General features: G+C 37.7%; 2 protein-coding genes across 7 annotated transcripts in view; one reads left to right on the forward strand and one right to left on the reverse strand.

Annotated features, from left to right (window-relative positions):
* Positions 1-4,132, forward strand: part of LOC122835189 (GRAM domain-containing protein 4-like) — a 23,474-nt gene extending 19,342 nt beyond the window's left edge. For all 5 annotated transcript variants that reach the window (XM_044124023.1, XM_044124026.1, XM_044124021.1 and 2 more), the window contains one exon: positions 92-4,132. In XM_044124023.1, the coding sequence (XP_043979958.1) occupies positions 92-199 (108 nt within the window). In that variant the 3' untranslated portion in view covers positions 200-4,132. The remainder of the gene's footprint in view (positions 1-91) is intronic.
* Positions 4,133-5,748: 1,616 nt separating this feature from the next.
* Positions 5,749-16,792, reverse strand: LOC122835191 (cadherin-related family member 5-like). 2 transcript variants are annotated; one of them, XM_044124028.1, is made up of 15 exons: positions 16,648-16,792; positions 14,358-14,524; positions 14,213-14,263; positions 13,440-13,529; positions 13,233-13,325; positions 13,008-13,109; positions 11,958-12,143; positions 11,702-11,792; positions 11,489-11,586; positions 9,832-10,035; positions 9,088-9,198; positions 8,938-9,004; positions 8,174-8,362; positions 7,624-7,790; positions 5,749-6,563 (listed from the first exon to the last, which is right to left on the reverse strand). In XM_044124028.1, the coding sequence occupies exons 1-15, from the start codon at positions 16,736-16,738 to the stop codon at positions 6,009-6,011; spliced, it is 2,262 nt and encodes a 753-aa protein (XP_043979963.1). In that variant the 5' UTR covers positions 16,739-16,792; the 3' UTR covers positions 5,749-6,008. The 2 variants fall into 2 exon arrangements, with proteins under 2 accessions (XP_043979963.1, XP_043979964.1); XM_044124029.1 differs by lacking the exon at positions 8,174-8,362.
* Positions 16,793-17,183: the final 391 nt, after the last annotated feature.

Here is a 17,183-nt window from a genome sequence, read left to right on the forward strand (position 1 = left end):
AACAAAAAAAATAAATTGTAAGAGAAGAGAAAAAGTTCCTTTTTCTCTTTAAACGTAATCTGACGCTCTTCTCTTGCCTGTTTCTTTGCAGCCGTTGGTGTTTGGTGCCATGATGCACAGAGATGAGGCGTTTGACGCCATCTTCTCCCAGCACTCAAAGATGGTTGAAAAGGCTCGAGCCAAAAATCCAGAGACGTAGCGCGAGATCGTCCTCAACGTACTGTTAAGAATCTGCGTCGCTGTCCTTCACAGCATGTTTTCGAAGTAACTTAAAGTACTCCAGAGCAGCAGTTCCCTGCTGTTGGAGGCCATCCACTGTCTGTGCAATCTGGATCAGCAGAACCTCGTCTTTTGTCTGCATATTTGCCAGTACAATGTGACTCTGGAGCTGAATACACATGTGCTGATGAGACTGCAGGTGGTTTCAAATTCAGCCGTGCAGTGTCCTGCACAAGACGGCGTCCTTTATGCACTAGAACAGTTTCCTTCTTCAACAGTGATTTTTAAAAAATTTTTTAAACACATTCTGTCCTTTTGATTAAACTTCTGGTCTGTTGTGTATATTCAGATACAGGTCAATGTAAATACTTTAAATTAGGGATTTTTTTTCTCCCTTTTCAGGAGAATGGATTTAGTTGGAGGTATCGTGGTGTATAGGTGTATTAGCCACCCAGTTTGAAACCGTTACAGGTTCACGATTACGTTTCAGCCAATGTTTCTGGTCATGTCCATCTTAGGAACTCTATGTTTTATCTGCTTTAAAATCCACAGAACCAGCCTGCAGGGCCTGCTCCAGTCCGTTTACAGAGCTGCACAATAAACAAAAGCTTCAAATGGGTACAGGAACATGTCAACATTTTTCTCAGTAAACATATTTCTAATATTTTTCGCTGAGATGAAATTCATACAAGATTAAATTCATTTCAGCTCCTTTAAATAGTGTCCCAACAAGTATTTTCTCAAAGCACTTTGCAAAAAAAAAGCGCTTTGAGAAAATGACTTTTTCGAAGCCGTCTTAACTTCGAATTTGATCGTAGATATCAAAAAACTGCTGTCAGGTTCAAGTTATTTTTTAAGCTGGTAAAAAGTTTTCTATCTTTGGAAACCTGACTTCATTCATTCACTCCTGATGAACGAGTGAATGAATGAAGGATGAATGGAGAAATGTACTGGAACCTTTTCGATTAGAATCTAAAGATGAAATTATTTTGGATTTCCAAGAAACACACCAAGTCAAACCCTGAAAAGTTTCATGTTGGTACATTAGGAACATTTTTACTGAGGAAAAAACACTGGTATCAAATCACAGTTGCCATAACAATATGAATGTGTGCCATAACGTGATCCCAAAGCGCTGCTTAAATCCATAGTTTGGACACTTTAATATTTTGCGTGTTTAGTGTTTGTGCTCCACATGCCCATTAATAGATTCACTCAGAAGAACATTCACTACTGCTGGCACAAACACCTGATGAAAAATGTATTCATAAAATGATGTTTACAGAGATGAAGGCAGATATTGTCAGAGCAAGACAGTGTAGTTGGCTCATTACTTGGAGAAGCATTCTAGATAAGATATTTCAAATCATAAAAAGTAAAGGCTAACACCTAAACCAGTGTTCATTTCGACAACATATTTTGAATTAATTTTAGTCTTGATCTGATTGTAGTTTTAGCCAACTAAATGCATTATGAAGGTATATTTTGTAATACATGGGCAAGTTAATATTTTTTATCTGAAACGGTTTTATTTGTGTTTTTAATTTTTGACGTCATTTTAGCAAAAATCTAAAATTCAAATAAGATTCAAAATACCTGCAGCCCTCCTTTATGTCGGCTCGTTTTTTCAGTAAAGCCGGCTCACGACTGATCTACAGGGATGGAACCGTATCACTAGTTAAGTCTAAGCCCTAAAACAGAACAGCAGCTGAAATGTCTCCTCCGCTGGTCGTTTTTATTTTCAGTTTTGATGCCATATTCATGTTGATTTGTTTGTCTGTTGTGAACCAATGAGAACTAGTCCACTGATCACATGTCCAATCCCGTTTCAGATGGTGAAAGCTCCATCTGAAGCCACCGAGTTCTAGTTTCCTGATTGTACTTGCAGTGCAACCTGAACATGTGCAGACATGTGAGCTTGATGTGTGATTATCGAAACTGACAGCAAAAAACTGCACTTCATATTGGATTAGTTACAAGCTGCAGACTGGTTCTATCTTACAGGAAGATGCAAACGCAATCAACCCCACACCAACGCCCCACGAGGTTTAAGAAGCGCATAAAATGTGAAAGAGCCTTAAAGGGGCAGTATTATGTAAAATGGACTTTTTTGAGCTTTACATCATGTTATAACTTTAATCCCTCATCAAAATCATACCTGGAGGGTTGCCTTTATTTTTTTAAGCATATTTGAGAAATCCTTCAGTCTTCAGCGGCAGCCATTCAGCTGGAGACGGTTCTGCAGTGTCGTAAATCAGGGGCCAATCAACAAATGCAGTCCAGTGTGAAGTAAATCACTGGGGCAGAACCGGTTAAAGCCACAGCCATAGAGAAGGGCCTTTAAAAGTGTTTGACTCTTTGGTGAGACGCTGGCAGCAATCTTTAAAATATGGGCTTTATCTTGGCGTTAATCCTGATAATTTTGGATCAGGAAGGCAACACTCAGTCTAGAGCATCAAGGACTTTTTCCCTGCAGCTTTATGACACTGTATGTCTGTGTGAGAGCAGCTGATCAATCTTATAAGACTATTCAGATATCATAAAGGGAATCAAGTCAAGTCAAGTAGCAGCATCAACTTAATCCAATAATAGCAGAAAGTGTACTAATGTTTTTCAACCACAGTTTTCCATTTTGGCTTTTCTCTTTAATGAATAATGAGAAGGTATAATGTTGAAATTGAATAATTCAGAACTTAATTTTTCAGAACAGTTCATTTTTCTTATCTCCTGAAACATAACTGGAAGAGGTTCTATTTTTTTCTTAACCACGATTCTATGTGTCACCCATAATACTCCTTAGGTTGAATTGTAAATAGGAATAGGAAACATGTAGTTATTTGTTTCAGCTGTTTCAGGTTTAATCTGAATCTCATAAGTGTTGGGATGTCTTTTACAGAGGACTGGGACTGTGAGGATGAGAAGGTCACATCCAACATTTAATCATGTTCTTTTGTTCTAAATGATTACATATACACAGGAATTCACTTTAAATATATAGGTTAGATCACAACATATGTGCAGTACAACTTTAAATAAAACAATCTTTTCAGTATACTGGGTTGTGTAGGTTTAGGTTAAATAATCTAGTTGCTAATTAGAAACAGAGTTATTTGGTTTTTATTATTACAATCACTGGCAATAAAAAATGTCAATTTTGTTCATTCTGACTGTTAAAAGTAAGTGTTTATGTATTGTTTTGTGTTGAGAAACATGGACAACTTTTTAAATGTGTCCCAATGAAACGGCGCCTCCTACAGTTGCATAATGTTTATCAGTGGGTTCATCTGTGAAAATGAAAAAAAAAAACAAAAAAACAGGACATTTCAGAGGGGAGGGGGAAGGGTTCTCACTCTGGTGACTCAGTCATTGATGAAAACATAAGAATGTTTAACTAAAGCAAAAATTTTGTTCTGATGAAAAGTTCAATATTTATGTTTTAAAATAAGAATAAGAGCGACGATGTTTCCTGTTTTTTTTGCTGCCAGTTCCTGATGAGAAGATGTGATTACATGACATACGGTACATGAATCGGGGCATTTCTATGGCTTAAGTCTGGTTTTCTGGAGCAAAATTTGGTTTTCTTTCCGTTGGTTTTAAGTTCCCTTGTTTTCTAGGTAAAAAGGAAAATTCTGAGATGCCAGTTTTTACTTGAATGCCTTGTTGCCTCATTGAGACATTATTCTCAGACTTCCTGGTTTAGTGTTAAAACTTACCGCACTTTTTTGTATGCTGTAGACTTTTAACATTGTTTATAATAAGTTTATAATATAAACTTCTGCAAACGCGTTTGTCTGGTGGTTTGGGGTTTTATATGTTGTAAGGATTGAAACTGAGTAACATTTTGTTATGGATCTATCTCTGTGTTAAAAACATGTACATTTTTGTATTTAAGTAAAAATGAGAATTCTGCACACACTGTGTACTGCTGTGTGTTTGTTATGCAAAGGAAAATTTCCCCTTATTACAAATCAATTTGACCTGGAATGATTTCGTATTTAATAACGCGTTCTTACAGCAGGTTAAAGGAACTGCCATGAGTAAAAGGTTTGCATTTGCATATGCAAATATTTTTATGGCTGAATGGGAAACATCGACCCTGAATGTACGTCATAAAAAAAACCTTTGTATTATTTCAGGTACATGGATGACATTGGAGGATTTTAATAAAAAATTTTTACACACCCTAAATAATCACAATGCTTTAATCAAATTAAAGTCAGCCTTACTGCAGTGGATTTCTTAGGTACCGCAACTTTTACAGGTCCATGTGTCATCGCAGCATTCCAACTGGATATTAAAGTTTATTTCAAAACTACCGATACACATGCACTGTTATTTAAATCAAGTTTTCATCCAACGCTCACCTTTGCTGGGTTACTCAGGTGGCTCATAAAGATTTAAAAGAACTTCCACAGCAGAATAAATCTTTTATGAAGCAACTAGGGTGTTGTTTGCGTCTTCATCCACCAGAGGGGAGCAGAGACTCTTCTTGAGATGCTTGAAGTCCAAAACCGGCTGGTGAGTTAATGTCAGTTCTTTTTATCAGTACTTGCTCACCTGCTAATATTAATCTGGTTAAAGGTATCAGAAAGCATTTGGTAGAGTTTAAAACGGTTAGATTTACGGCTGAAACACAGGAAGAGCAAAGCTGCTTTCAAGAGGAACAACCTCCAAGACTGACTTGTGCATGCAAAGGTCAGGTCAGACCAGCAGCCTGGGACCACTGGTCCTGGGCAAACTTTCAGGCAACCAAAGATTGTTTAAAACCACTCAAATTCCTATTAATGGTGGTCTGCAAACACAGAAGTGTGTTTATTGAATAACGTGTGAAGTCTGTCAAATGAGATTTTGTGGATGACACGTCAAGTACTTTTGCTAGCTAGACTTTACATGCAAAAAATGTGTTGGATAAAAAGTTGAGGAAACCACACATTTTACTAAATCAATAATTTATTGTACATAGTTTGGACTCGTAAGAGTTTTGCAGTACAATCCTTCCTGAACTTTGGGTCAGAGAAGGACGGTACCTAAAATCTGATTGATCAGATTGAAATAAAATCATCACTCAGGTTGAACGATGCGTGAATATTGGAATTTGGGGGCTGATGGCAGTAGGGCCCATGCAAAAATGTATTTTTACATTTTGATTTTAACCCTGATGGTAAAATCTCAGCTTTAGATTTCTCTTGTGGTTTTGTCGTGTACATAAACTGTTCCAATGCTATGCTAAGCGTAACTCCTAAGCTTCTACTTCAGTCCCGTCAAAAAATGTCATCTGATTATGATATTTGACATTTACGCAACCCGTGATAGTTTTCGGTTTGTAAACATAACGGTAGCGGTTATAGACAGGTGGCACTGACAGACATAGCTACCTAGCCGTGCTACGGTAGGAAAATCTGACGAGGTAGCACCGATCGTCAGAATACCAGACTGTTCTGAAAAGGTCAGGGTGAGGCACCGGCTGACCTTTTCAGCCTGTCATCATTTAGAAAACATGTCTGATGCAAACAGTGAGCCGCTGGCGCTAAGAAAAGATAAACACTTTGCGTGTATTTAATCTGGTTGTTCTGCAACAGTTTCTTCATAACATTTTTACACAAATAAAGCATTCATTAACAACAAAACAAATCACCTTTTCAAATGCAATTCACACTTTTACATTCAAATCTTTATCTTTCACATATTCAATGTTAGAAGCTGATAAGATTAACAGTTACACGGATGATAAGTCAATGTACATTTTTAATATGAGTGGTTCCTGTTATTAGCTCGTGTTTCAGCCGTTCTCACAAATGAAAGTTAAGTTCATCGTCATTCTCAGAATCATCTGCTGGATCATCAAACTTAACACCAAGACCACTATCCAGATCCGTTTCAGCAAACAAGACTTTTGGTGATTTTCGCTGCAAATGTTTATCTTCGTCTTTTCTGCTGTCGGACGATGGCTCCTCATCGTCATCATCGCTGTGTTCATCTCCATTTTCTGGGATGATAACCACTTCCTCCTTGGCATTGGGATCAATGTCCTCTTTAAACCAGACAGACTTGTATCCCTCCTCCACTCGCCTTTCTTTGGTCAGGATGGGTTTCACCTCCTTTTCATTGTCTGCCCGATCTGAGCCGCTGTCACTGGCGTTGTCAGAAAATTGGGTCCGTCGTTGTGCTGAAGAGCTCTGGTTCACTTCTTCGGAGGGAATGTTCTCTACTGGCTTTGGTGGATCCCAGCTAGTTAATGCGCTTCTTCCCTCTGGACCGCCAGAGCCTGTGCTATTTTTGTCATCCTCGTTTTGGAAAGCCTCATTTGTGTATTGAATTCCCTCTTTTTGATTGGCTTGACCCAGCTGTGCAAAGACAGAAAAGGAAAAGACTTGAATCCCTTCACATCAGCCTTTCGGTTTGTGATCTAATGACTTGATGTTTAGTCACTGTGCCACTAAAAATGTTTCCCTTGTTTTTTTTTGTTTTGTTTGTAAAATATGTTTTATTGAGTGGTTCATCCTGAAGTCGTCATAGTGGAAGTAGCAAAAAGTGTAAACTTGAGGCATAACAGTGAAAGTCAGAGACCTAATAAAGAGTAGGCCCTGCATTGGCTGCTTGGGCGCAGGAAATACGGCGGCCATCTTGGAGTGGTGGTCTCTCCTGCTTGGCTAAACCAAAACAGCAGAAGAAGCCTCGGCACTGTGGGATATTTTTGTTAAAATTTATTGACTCTGAATGTGAGGCTTCGAGGAATAACTTTTCACAATTAAGATGAACATATTATTGTTTGTGTTTTATGAATAGAATATTACTTACAGTATGTCCACAAGCAGAATGCCAACAATATTAGTAGGAATAATGTTTGGTGTAGGACTAATGTTGTGTCCCAGCTATGAAGGCCATCCGAGATTTTGGCAATTTTCAAAAGTTTTTTTTATCTGACACAAGACCACTACTGTAGAAATATAACAAATATTACTTTTATAATATTCACCTGCACATTTTACCATATTATTTACATGTAACCATCACAAAATATTCCAGTCAGACAAGGTTGTCTGAGTGGAATAGCTTAATAGGTTATGTGTGTGTGCGTGTGTGTGTGTGTGTGCGTGCACATGTGTGTGTGTTTTTGCCAGATGAAGTGCAGTTAGAGTGCAGCTTCTTTTCAGGTGTGCTCAATATTCTGGATGTAGAGACAGCAGAAAGGGAAAACTCCCCTTCATCAGGAAGCAACCTCAATAACTTCACCTGTCACTCTTCTGAAGACAACCTAAAATAAAGTTGCTACATTTTTGGTACCAAAACCCAATGTGACTCAAAGAAAGCTCAACTAAGATCTCTAGTTGGTTCCTTGCTTTAGCAGTGCTCTTGCTCTGCTACTCTTGGGGGTCGGGGGTGTTATGCTTTGTTTTTACTTACAGAGCTTCGAAACATGCTGGCCTCTTGGATTTTCTTCCAGGCTGCATTTCCCCTCCTCATGCGATAAACAAGCAACCCGATGACCAGCACACAGAGAAACAAGAGAACACCCAAGGTGGCCCCCAATGCAGCCATGTCCACAATTCCAAACTCACCAGCTGGTCCCACTGCAACAAAGGAGAAAACATTACAAAGATTTTCTTAAGGACTGTTTTAAAAATAAATGTATTTGCGATCAGTGCGATGCGAGTCATGTTTTAATTGTGATTACTTGTGTTTAAAATGAACAGAAGACATGGATTAGCAACAAACTCATAACTCTACATTAAAAAAACTGTGTTCTGTGATTGGTTTGCTTTAATGCCAACAAGACTGTTGTTGGTCCAAGATGAAGGACATTGACTTGAACAAGAAATGGGTCCCAATTATATTTATTTTGGGGCAACTACACCCTGAAAGGATCATCTGTCATCCTTCCAGGTTTCTGTAAAGTTCCTTGTTTTTTTTGTTGTTGTTTTTTTTATGCCTGTTTTGAGACAAACGTTACCACCTGGGCGAGCTGTGCTTGCAGTTGAGACTCCTTCTGTGGGCCTAGTGGTGAAGATGGTGTCAGTTGACAGAGTGGAGTCACTGGTGGGCATGGTCTCTTTGGTTGTCTCGCTATCAGAGGTGGATTTCTCTATGGCTGTTGTGGTCTTAAAGTCTGTAGTGCTCTGAGGCAAAGTGGTGGTAGAGAGACCTGAGAGGACAACACACTTTGAAGCATATTTATTTCAATGCTTCACCATGGACATAAAGTACTTTTGATATGTTCCAAGAAAAATGTGGATTTCAGATTGAAAAAAAAACCCCAACAACTGAACCTAACAATACTGATGTGCTGAAAGTCATCGACAGCAGTGCAAGTCAAATAATATTGTAAGAAAAAATTAAAATTTCCATACAGTCACATACTTTTCTTAATTTGGCTCCTTGTTTATGAGTAAGGACAGATTGTTATGAGGGCAGACCAACCACAGAACAAAACCACAGTGAATGTGACCAAACACAAACGTCAAACATTCCCTTTCTTCCTTTCTTCCTCCTCCTTTCTTTCTTTCTTTCTTTCTTTCTTTCTTTCTTTCTTTCTTTCTTTCTTTCTTTCTTTCTTTCTTTCTTTCTTTCTTTCTTTCTTTCTTTCTTTCTTTCTTTCTTTCTTTCTTTCTCTCTTTAAAATTAAATAAAAACTGTTGTAGCAAGAATGTTTGGGAATATTCACAATGAGCCAATCAAAAAGCTAAGTGAAGTGTTTTATTAGACGGTGTTTAGACCTACCTGATGTCAGTTCAACTTGGAGCGCTGCAGTAGCTGTTTCACGATTAGAAGTGTCTGTTGCCACAACCTGGAACATATAATTGGAGTTGAGCACCCAATGCAAAGAGATCCCAGTCAGCCTGGTTAGCATCCAACTTCTCTTAAAATTACCTGGATTGATAATGAGCTCTCCGGCAGATTTTTGGTCAAGAACAGGTAGCCGCCAATAATAGCAAAATCACTGCTACCTTCAACTGAGTAGGTGATGTGGGGGTTTATTCCCTATTTGAAGAGATTGCAAAGATATGTCAAAACATTTATTATATTTATTATAGTTATGGTGATGTCTGAGAAATGAGGAGATGACAAAAGATGAGGAATTTGAACTAAGCCCTGTTTAGGGAACATGCTGAATGTTTATAGACATCAGGTCCTGCAGTGTTGCAGGAGTTGTCATCTTTTCAGAAAGGCATCCGAGGGTTGAAGAAAATTTTCAAACGCATTTTTGTGTAGAACGTTTTGTGAAAACAGCGATGTCACAGCTCCACTTTGAAAGTTTCATGTTGCTTCCTGCATGACTGGTGAATCTCTGCGGCCTGCATTGCAGCGCCCCATTGAGGCCTGCTGGAAATGATTCCATATTTATGAAGAGCAATTATAAATAAAAAAATTTTTGAAAAAATGTCAATGTTTATGAGGCCTTTACACGGGTTTCAAGTTTTTCCATAAAATCCACCAACCGTGTTTCCATAGCAACAAAGAAAAACATCAAATTTCTAAGAGCAAAAATTAAAAATGAAATAGTACTACATATCAGATGATGCCCAAATCATTATGTTTTCTCTCCATTTTAATTTCTCATCGTTAGTTCTCATGTCATCCATCTCAGCCAGAAGGAGCGTTGAAATGATTTACCCCAACACCAATGTAGTCCTCGTCTGTAGCAATGATCCGTAACGGCTGATCCTTGATGGTCAGGTCCATTGCCATAGAGCCCACTGAAGTGATCAGACCTTCATATCGAGCCTTCTGAAACTCTGGAGGATGAAGGCTCTTCACTTGGACGTTGAGCGTCACTGTTGTGGTTGCTAACTGATGAATGTTTTTCATCTGAGCAGCCTATGTGAGAAACACATTCCGGTTAAAAAGTTTCTAAGGTCTCAAATATTAAGAGTTTCTATGAGGAGAGACTTAAAAGTAAACTGGTGGCAGTGGTCCTAAAAGATCTTTACTACTTGAAACTGTGAAGTGATCAAATTAAATAGAGAACTGCGTTAAGTCATTTTATTCGGGAATAAAATGACTAAATGCAGTATTTTTTAAATTTGATTGCTTCACAGTTTCAAAACTTTATTCGAATCCATTTCTTTGTTGAAGTTGAAATTCAATTTCATTGCCAGAATAGATTCATGGGAATAATAGAGATGTATGCTATGAAAGTTGACTTTGTTCAGTGGGAGAAACTTAAAAAAAAAAAAAAAAAAAAAAAAAAAAAAAATCACCTCAACTTCCCAAAGTGACTTTGGTTTTAAGGGCATAACAGAACTGAGAGCCAAAGCTAATTTATTATTAACTACATTTTAATTAATTCATTTAAAACAGACCTTCTGGTCAAAAAGCCAGGAAGATAAATGAATCCTAATGAAATCTGAGAGATCACTGTCATTGTCATTAGTGTCCTGTCCTGTACTGTCAACCAAAGATGACTGCAGACATCAATAAACTGCAACTTATAAAATAACCTTAGGAAAGTATTGGCAACTCAACTTTTTACTCAGTGTATTTAACATTTAGGCTAAGAAACTGATAAGCAGCCCCACATCATGGAGAACCTCTAATGTATTTTTCTATGGGTTTCTCCTACTATGTAAAATCCAGTCTCTTGTTCTACATTTTGCTTTGTACTGAGTGTCCAGTAGCTGGTCTGGACACTCAGCTACTGAGAAATGATTGATTGGTCGAGGCGTGGACTCTGTTGAGGTTTTAAAATATACCTAATTTGGCTCTGATGTTTGTAATGTGCCAGTTCTACGTAATGAAGCTTACCAGAAATTGTCCGCAATGTAAACAACCGCCCCCAACTGCGAAGGTGTTGAGCCCAACGACCTGGCTGTTAATGTTAATTTAATCAAACTACAGGCAGAGCACATTTCTAAAACAACACAGAAAACTGCCGTCATCGTTTATAACTTCTCCATCTGTTTGGCCTGGTTGAAATTCTACTGGAGAAATCCAGCTCAGTGGGAGAAAGCCCAGATGGAGGAGTGAGTTTCAAATTGAGTGGAATTATGTAGGAAGGCAATGGGCAGACCAGTATGCTTCTGCTCAAAAACATGAACTTGCTGCCAATGTATATTCTGCTGTTAGGTACTAAATGTTTGTTTTTTTCTGAAACTAGGTCAAAATTTAGACACACATTTTTATCTGAGGTATTTCTTGGTGACACATCATGGAAGAATCAGCTGGTTTTCCCTGCCTTCTTTACTAACAAGCCAGAGGCTTTATTTGGGGTCAAAGTTACAACATTACAACTTAAACAGAAGTATTCTAAAGTTAGCTGAATTTACTGTACCAGAACTGTCAGTACAATTTCCCCCACAACATCTGTTGGCTTCCGCATGGTGATGTTTCCAGTGTTTGCATTTATCTCAAACAGGCCGTTCTCATTTCCTGAAACACAGATTCAAGAAGCTACTTCCTCTTTCTGATACAGATTGACTATCAGAATAAGCTTTTTGTGACCAAGTTTGTAAAACATACTCATGTGACAAACCAGGTTGCTTACCAAAAATGATGGAATAGGTAATCTCCTCTTTAATTCCAGAGTCTCCATCAATGGCATAAAGAGGTCCTGGGTCCAGAGGCAACACTCCGGTCTATAAAGGAATTGACAATATACAGGTATATCTTCACAAAGATTACATAAGGGTTGATAACTTCAGATAATAACTAGAAAAATACAAAAGACAAAGCTGGCCAAAGAAATGTATTAGAGAATACTCTATATGTTCTCTATCATCATTTCCTAGGAAATGACTTACCTCCTGTTCATTTAGGTTAATTGTGCCATTGTAGCCTGTATTCTGGCAAATCACTGCTTCATTTATTGGATGCCTGGTGCAAGGTTCGAACCATGGAGGTCTGTTATCGATGTCTACGATGGAGATCATGATGGTTGTGGTAGCAGTGAATGATGGCCCATCAGGCGGAGAAGTCAGAGGTGTATCCTTAAAAGTGAGAGAGTTCCATTACGCCCACAATTATACATACACATGGTAGACTCAGATTCAAAATGATTAATATTCACCCATATTTATATTTACTTTTACCAGGAAATGATTCAGGCAGCTCTCAAAGAATGAACTATGTAAAAGCAGGATCAGCTTTGTAAGACAAAAAAGAAACAAAACAAAACAAAAAACCAACTGAGCTGTTTTAATTTACATTTTATTATAAAAAATATGTTGGAAACAATTTATGTCATTCTCAATAATCAAAAGAAAATTGGCATTACTACAATTAGACCCTTCCTATAATCACTGAAAAGCACTTTAGGGTTAGGGGTTATTATTATTATTATTATTATTATTATTATTATTATTATTATTATTATTATTATTATTATAGCTTACAAACTTTAAAGGGGCAGAATTTTCCAGGCACAATCAAGTAACTATGTTATCTTCAGTTGTTATAAAAATGCTGCACATATCAAACATAACTTAAAAGGAATTTGACTTAGCAATAGAGTGGCTTGAAAATGGGCCTCTGTCTCTTTAAGAAACTCCCACTCTTTCCCACACGTTTCTCAAATAAACCTTTACCAACATTCTCATGAGTGTTGGAGTGGGAAATAGTTTGCATGAAAAGCTCAGGGGATATGCAGTTCTACCTAATTTTGCTAATTTGCAAACACTGAAATTAGCTTTGCTTGCTAATTGATTGCTAAACGTTTTGGAAAGAATATGTGGGATTCTGCTAAGCTTATGAAGTGTTTTGGAGAAAAGAGTCAGCTTCCTCAATTCTGTCTAAGCAATCCTAAAAACTGTAAGTGTTTGGTGAAAAAACAAAAAAAAAACAAAAAAACTTACTTGGGCTTTCAGTATCAGTCGAACTTCTTTGACTTTGTCATAATCAAGAGGTCTATTGACAAGGATGTCTGGTGTACTTTGCGACCTCAGCTTAAAGGCATCCTACACAAATCAAACAGCACACCAAAAATGCATAAGGTAATTCAAACAATGGCATGGATATATATATGAAAATATTTAAAATAAACATCTTAAAGGTAAAACATCATTCTAATTGTATCATACAGGTTCAGACTCAGATGTCAGCGTGTAGTAGAGCAGAGGTCCATCAAGGTCAGTGGCAGGAAACTGACCCACAACGGTGTCAATTTGAGACAGCTGGATAGAAACAGACCACAAAAGATGAAATGTTAAAGGTCGGGAGAAATTTAACTACAAACTGCGTGTCCTCAACAGTCATTTGCATTCTGCGGATGTTTGTCTAAATCTTACCTCTTCGACATTTTCCTGGTACAAATCCTTGTCAAAAGATGGTTCGTTGTCGTTCACATCCAGCACAATTACCACGATAGTTTTTGAAATCTAGAAAGAAAAAAAACATTGAGATTTTTTTTGTTTTTGTTTATTATCTTCTTCCTGTGAGCTACTGTAGCAGCAATTGACATGACACCACCTGTCAATCATTCTAGGGGGTTTCTCAGCACCTGGCCAATTGGCAGCTGCTATTTGTCTCGAAGTACACGCCCCTTATCTGGAGGACTTGAACCTCCATCAACATTGCTGGGGTTCATCATCGCCAACGCTCTACGGTCACAATAATTTCAAGGAATATAATGGGAAGTCATGATTGATGTTGGGGAACATGCTATCCTGACATCCATCACCCAGAGTGTTCAGAGGGCGGAATACAAACTCGATACAACCGATGTACAGCTTACTGTGCAATGCCAACACATCTCATCTAATTTCATTTAGCCTAATTATAGATTAAATTAACTAATATTGTGAATAACTCATCATACCCAAGTAAAATTTTAAGAAAAGTCATGGAATTTGGAAAACTGCAAGACGTGACAAGGAGCTACTTTTAGTTTTCTGATTCTCTGAGAATACGGACCCTGTTCCTTACAGAGCTGAGAACGTCCTCACACAGACTTTAGCATTTCTACATGAAAATGGGCTTTCATCATGATAAATAAAACAACTGCTTGTGCACATAATATTAAAGCTGTTTTGTTTTTTCAACAAACAGAAAATAGTCTCACCGATCCACCACCCAGAGTACATGTTATAGCAAAACCATAGGTCTGTGTTTCCTGTAAAAAAAACAAAAAAACAAAACAGTATGACAAACATATATATTTATTTATGTATGTAAATATATAGTGGTACAAATCTTGCACAAATTACCTCACGGTCCAACACTTTAGTCGCTATCAGCTGGTTTCCATTAATATCAAAAGGCACTTTTGTGTCTGTAACGGTAATTGTCTCTCCAGGTGAGACGGAAATTGTTGTCACAACATCACCAACATTGTTGTTTTCTTCAAACTCTACTGGGCTTTCAAAAGAACAACCTGTCGTGAGAGAAGCATATTCAGCAGGGACTGATGGAAAGACAGTTCAATAACAAGTTACTAGATGTCATATTTGAAAGGTTTTGACAAGTTCCGCTTAGAGGGCCCCCTAGTGGCCTAAGGCCCGAAGCAGCTGTTTAGTTTGCTGTGCCTTGGGCTGGCCCTGTCGTTCATTCTACAGTAGGTAGTTCCAGAAAATGCATTCGCCACTGTAAAGAAAAAGACGAAGTACTCAGAGAAGAACCCACATTTACACAGGAAGAACATACTTTATTTTCTGAATGAACAGAACGGAGCATGATTTTATTTTTGATATTTCCAACTGGAAGCATCTTTGTGACACAGCTTGAAGGCAAGAGGACAGTAAGTTATGTTTACTTTGTTTCCTAAAATATCCAACATCTTTTAATGCAGGATGTATTTGAAGGGACATTCATATGAGGTTTACATGAAAAATCTTTATGAGTTATTAACGTCCCATAATAATCCATCAACATCACTGGTTAATAATCAAGCTCATTCCTTTAACAATAAAACATGTGCAGCAGCTGCAACCTGTTGCTCACACATTTGTTTTTTCTTCCACTCTTCATGCGAGATAAAAATAGTTGCTGAGACTTGAATCTCAGACCATGTCAAGTCTTCAGGGCCCAAGTCTTGGTTGGTGAATCAAACTTAAGTCGCCGTCTGTGATGGATAAATGGATAGATGAGCAAAGTAGTTGGTGATGCCAGAAGTCAGAGGAAAATACCCAGACTGGTTTGAGATTATAGAAAGACACTGGCTGAAACGACTAACTGTATCAATCATGGTATACAGAATAATCTCTGAACAACATAGTCTATTGTGTAAAGAGCAGGCTGCTGGTGGTACAATGATCTGGAAGATATTTTCTCAACCCTGTTTGTGCCCACATTTACAAACTGATCAAAGCTTTCTATGCCTTTATCAGTGTTTTCCATCGTCTAAGAGAGTCCCAGCCATGTGGCTCTGAGTCTGCCGTGTGTCGTCTTTATGTTTTGTCCAGGTACAATCAGAAGCAGAGCTACACATCGTCTGAGACAACGAGTTTAAATAAACAGAATACAGATAGAGAACGAGGAGATTGTGAATCAGAGCAACAAAGTCTTTGACTCTTCAAACTCTTTTCAGCAGAAAAGAGTTTGAATCCCAAACTCTTTTGGGACATCCCAACACGACATTTTATACGCCTGTTGTTATGGAAATTATCAGAAAGGCTGAATTCAGTGATTGGGAGGAGTGAGTCAACAGTTTTGACAGTATAGATAACATACAAATTAATATAAAATATAAATATAAATAAATAAGTTGTTTTGTGCCAAGCATCCAAAATTTGGGGGATGCTGTTGTCTCCTCATTCTGAGGTTTTAACTTCAAGCAAATGCTATCAAAGCATAAAAAAAATAAAAAAAATAAAAAGTACAATCTTACTGGGTCTGGTGAAAACAGGCATGAGGCCATTGAAACCTTTAGTGAGTTGAGATTACAAATGTGACTTGAATGGATTACAGTGTTTTAATTCTGTAATCACATAATTTTTAATATTGTATGAATGTTTATGTGAATGACTGAGTGTAGTGTGAAGCGTTGGGTCCTCTGGATATAATAAAGTGCATTACTAATACAGGCCATTCACTATTTACAGATTCTGATTCTGGAAAGTATTTTTCCCCTGGAAAACAATTTCCAGGGGAAAAATACTTTTGTCACAGCTATAAAAGTTATGAGATATCTTTGTTTGCCAAGATATCTTGCTGTTTGATGATATGTGGAAATAATGCATAGACGTTTAAAACTTCCTTATTTTATTCAAGATAAATTGGTTGTTCGCTCGCCAGCGGTAATTATCTCCGCCCTTGGACTCTGGAGGATGAGTCCATGACGCACAATTTCCTGTTTCAAACACCGTCTTTATGTTGTTTCCTTGTTGCCACTTTTCCATCTAAATGTACAACATTTTGAAGTCTTAACTGATCTAAAGAACTCTACATCGGCCTGAGTGAATTAATGACCCATTAATAACCCTGACTGATTAATTGTGCTTTAACCAATCAGGCCTCATTAGAGACGTTAATGAATAAATCAAATACAACAGAACTTACTTTGAGATGCGGCGTCGGATGCCTGGAGCAGAACCAGAAGTAAGCAGATGAAGAACTTGGCCACAGAAAGGTGCGGGTCAGTACAGTCCATCTTTCTGCGGTTCTGTCCGCCTTGTAGGAGCTGATCTTTGTGTGCCTCGTTGCTCTGCTTATCTGTGGGCTGTTACAGCTGCAGATGGACTTTTGCCCATCATAAAAATGAGAATGTTTGTTTGCCAGGAAACCAGGAAACAATATCTGCTTCTTTGCCATTTATTTGCCTGGACCAACAAAAATAAAATATGACTTAAATTATTGGGTTCTTACATCTTCACACTTTCTTTTTCAAAATACATATTAATTTTTTTTTTAGTACAACAGGACAAACATAATGTGAACATATAAAACAAAAACAAGCATTTACTGTTGAAAAATTAATTCCTCATGTAAGTTACCAAATCTTCCTTGAAATATCTGTTTACCATTAGTTTGATTTATAGAGGAACCAGTCACCTTTCTCACTCAGTTCCAGCATCCTTAAAAAGAGAACTGTGTAT

Source organism: Gambusia affinis, linkage group LG08 (assembly GCF_019740435.1).
Source record: "Gambusia affinis linkage group LG08, SWU_Gaff_1.0, whole genome shotgun sequence".
Classification (NCBI taxonomy): Eukaryota; Metazoa; Chordata; class Actinopteri; order Cyprinodontiformes; family Poeciliidae; genus Gambusia; species Gambusia affinis.

Bases quoted from the DNA above. Each gene is read 5' to 3' on its own strand.
- LOC122835191 (XM_044124028.1), bottom strand. From the start codon at position 16,738: ATGGACTGTACTGACCCGCACCTTTCTGTGGCCAAGTTCTTCATCTGC. The intron at 14,264-14,357 runs GTAATTTGTGCA...TTTTTTTTACAG, and splicing joins CTAAAGTGTTGGACCGTGAG to GAAACACAGACCTATGGTTT. The intron at 11,587-11,701 runs GTAAGCAACCTG...TCTGTGTTTCAG, and splicing joins TACCTATTCCATCATTTTTG to GAAATGAGAACGGCCTGTTT.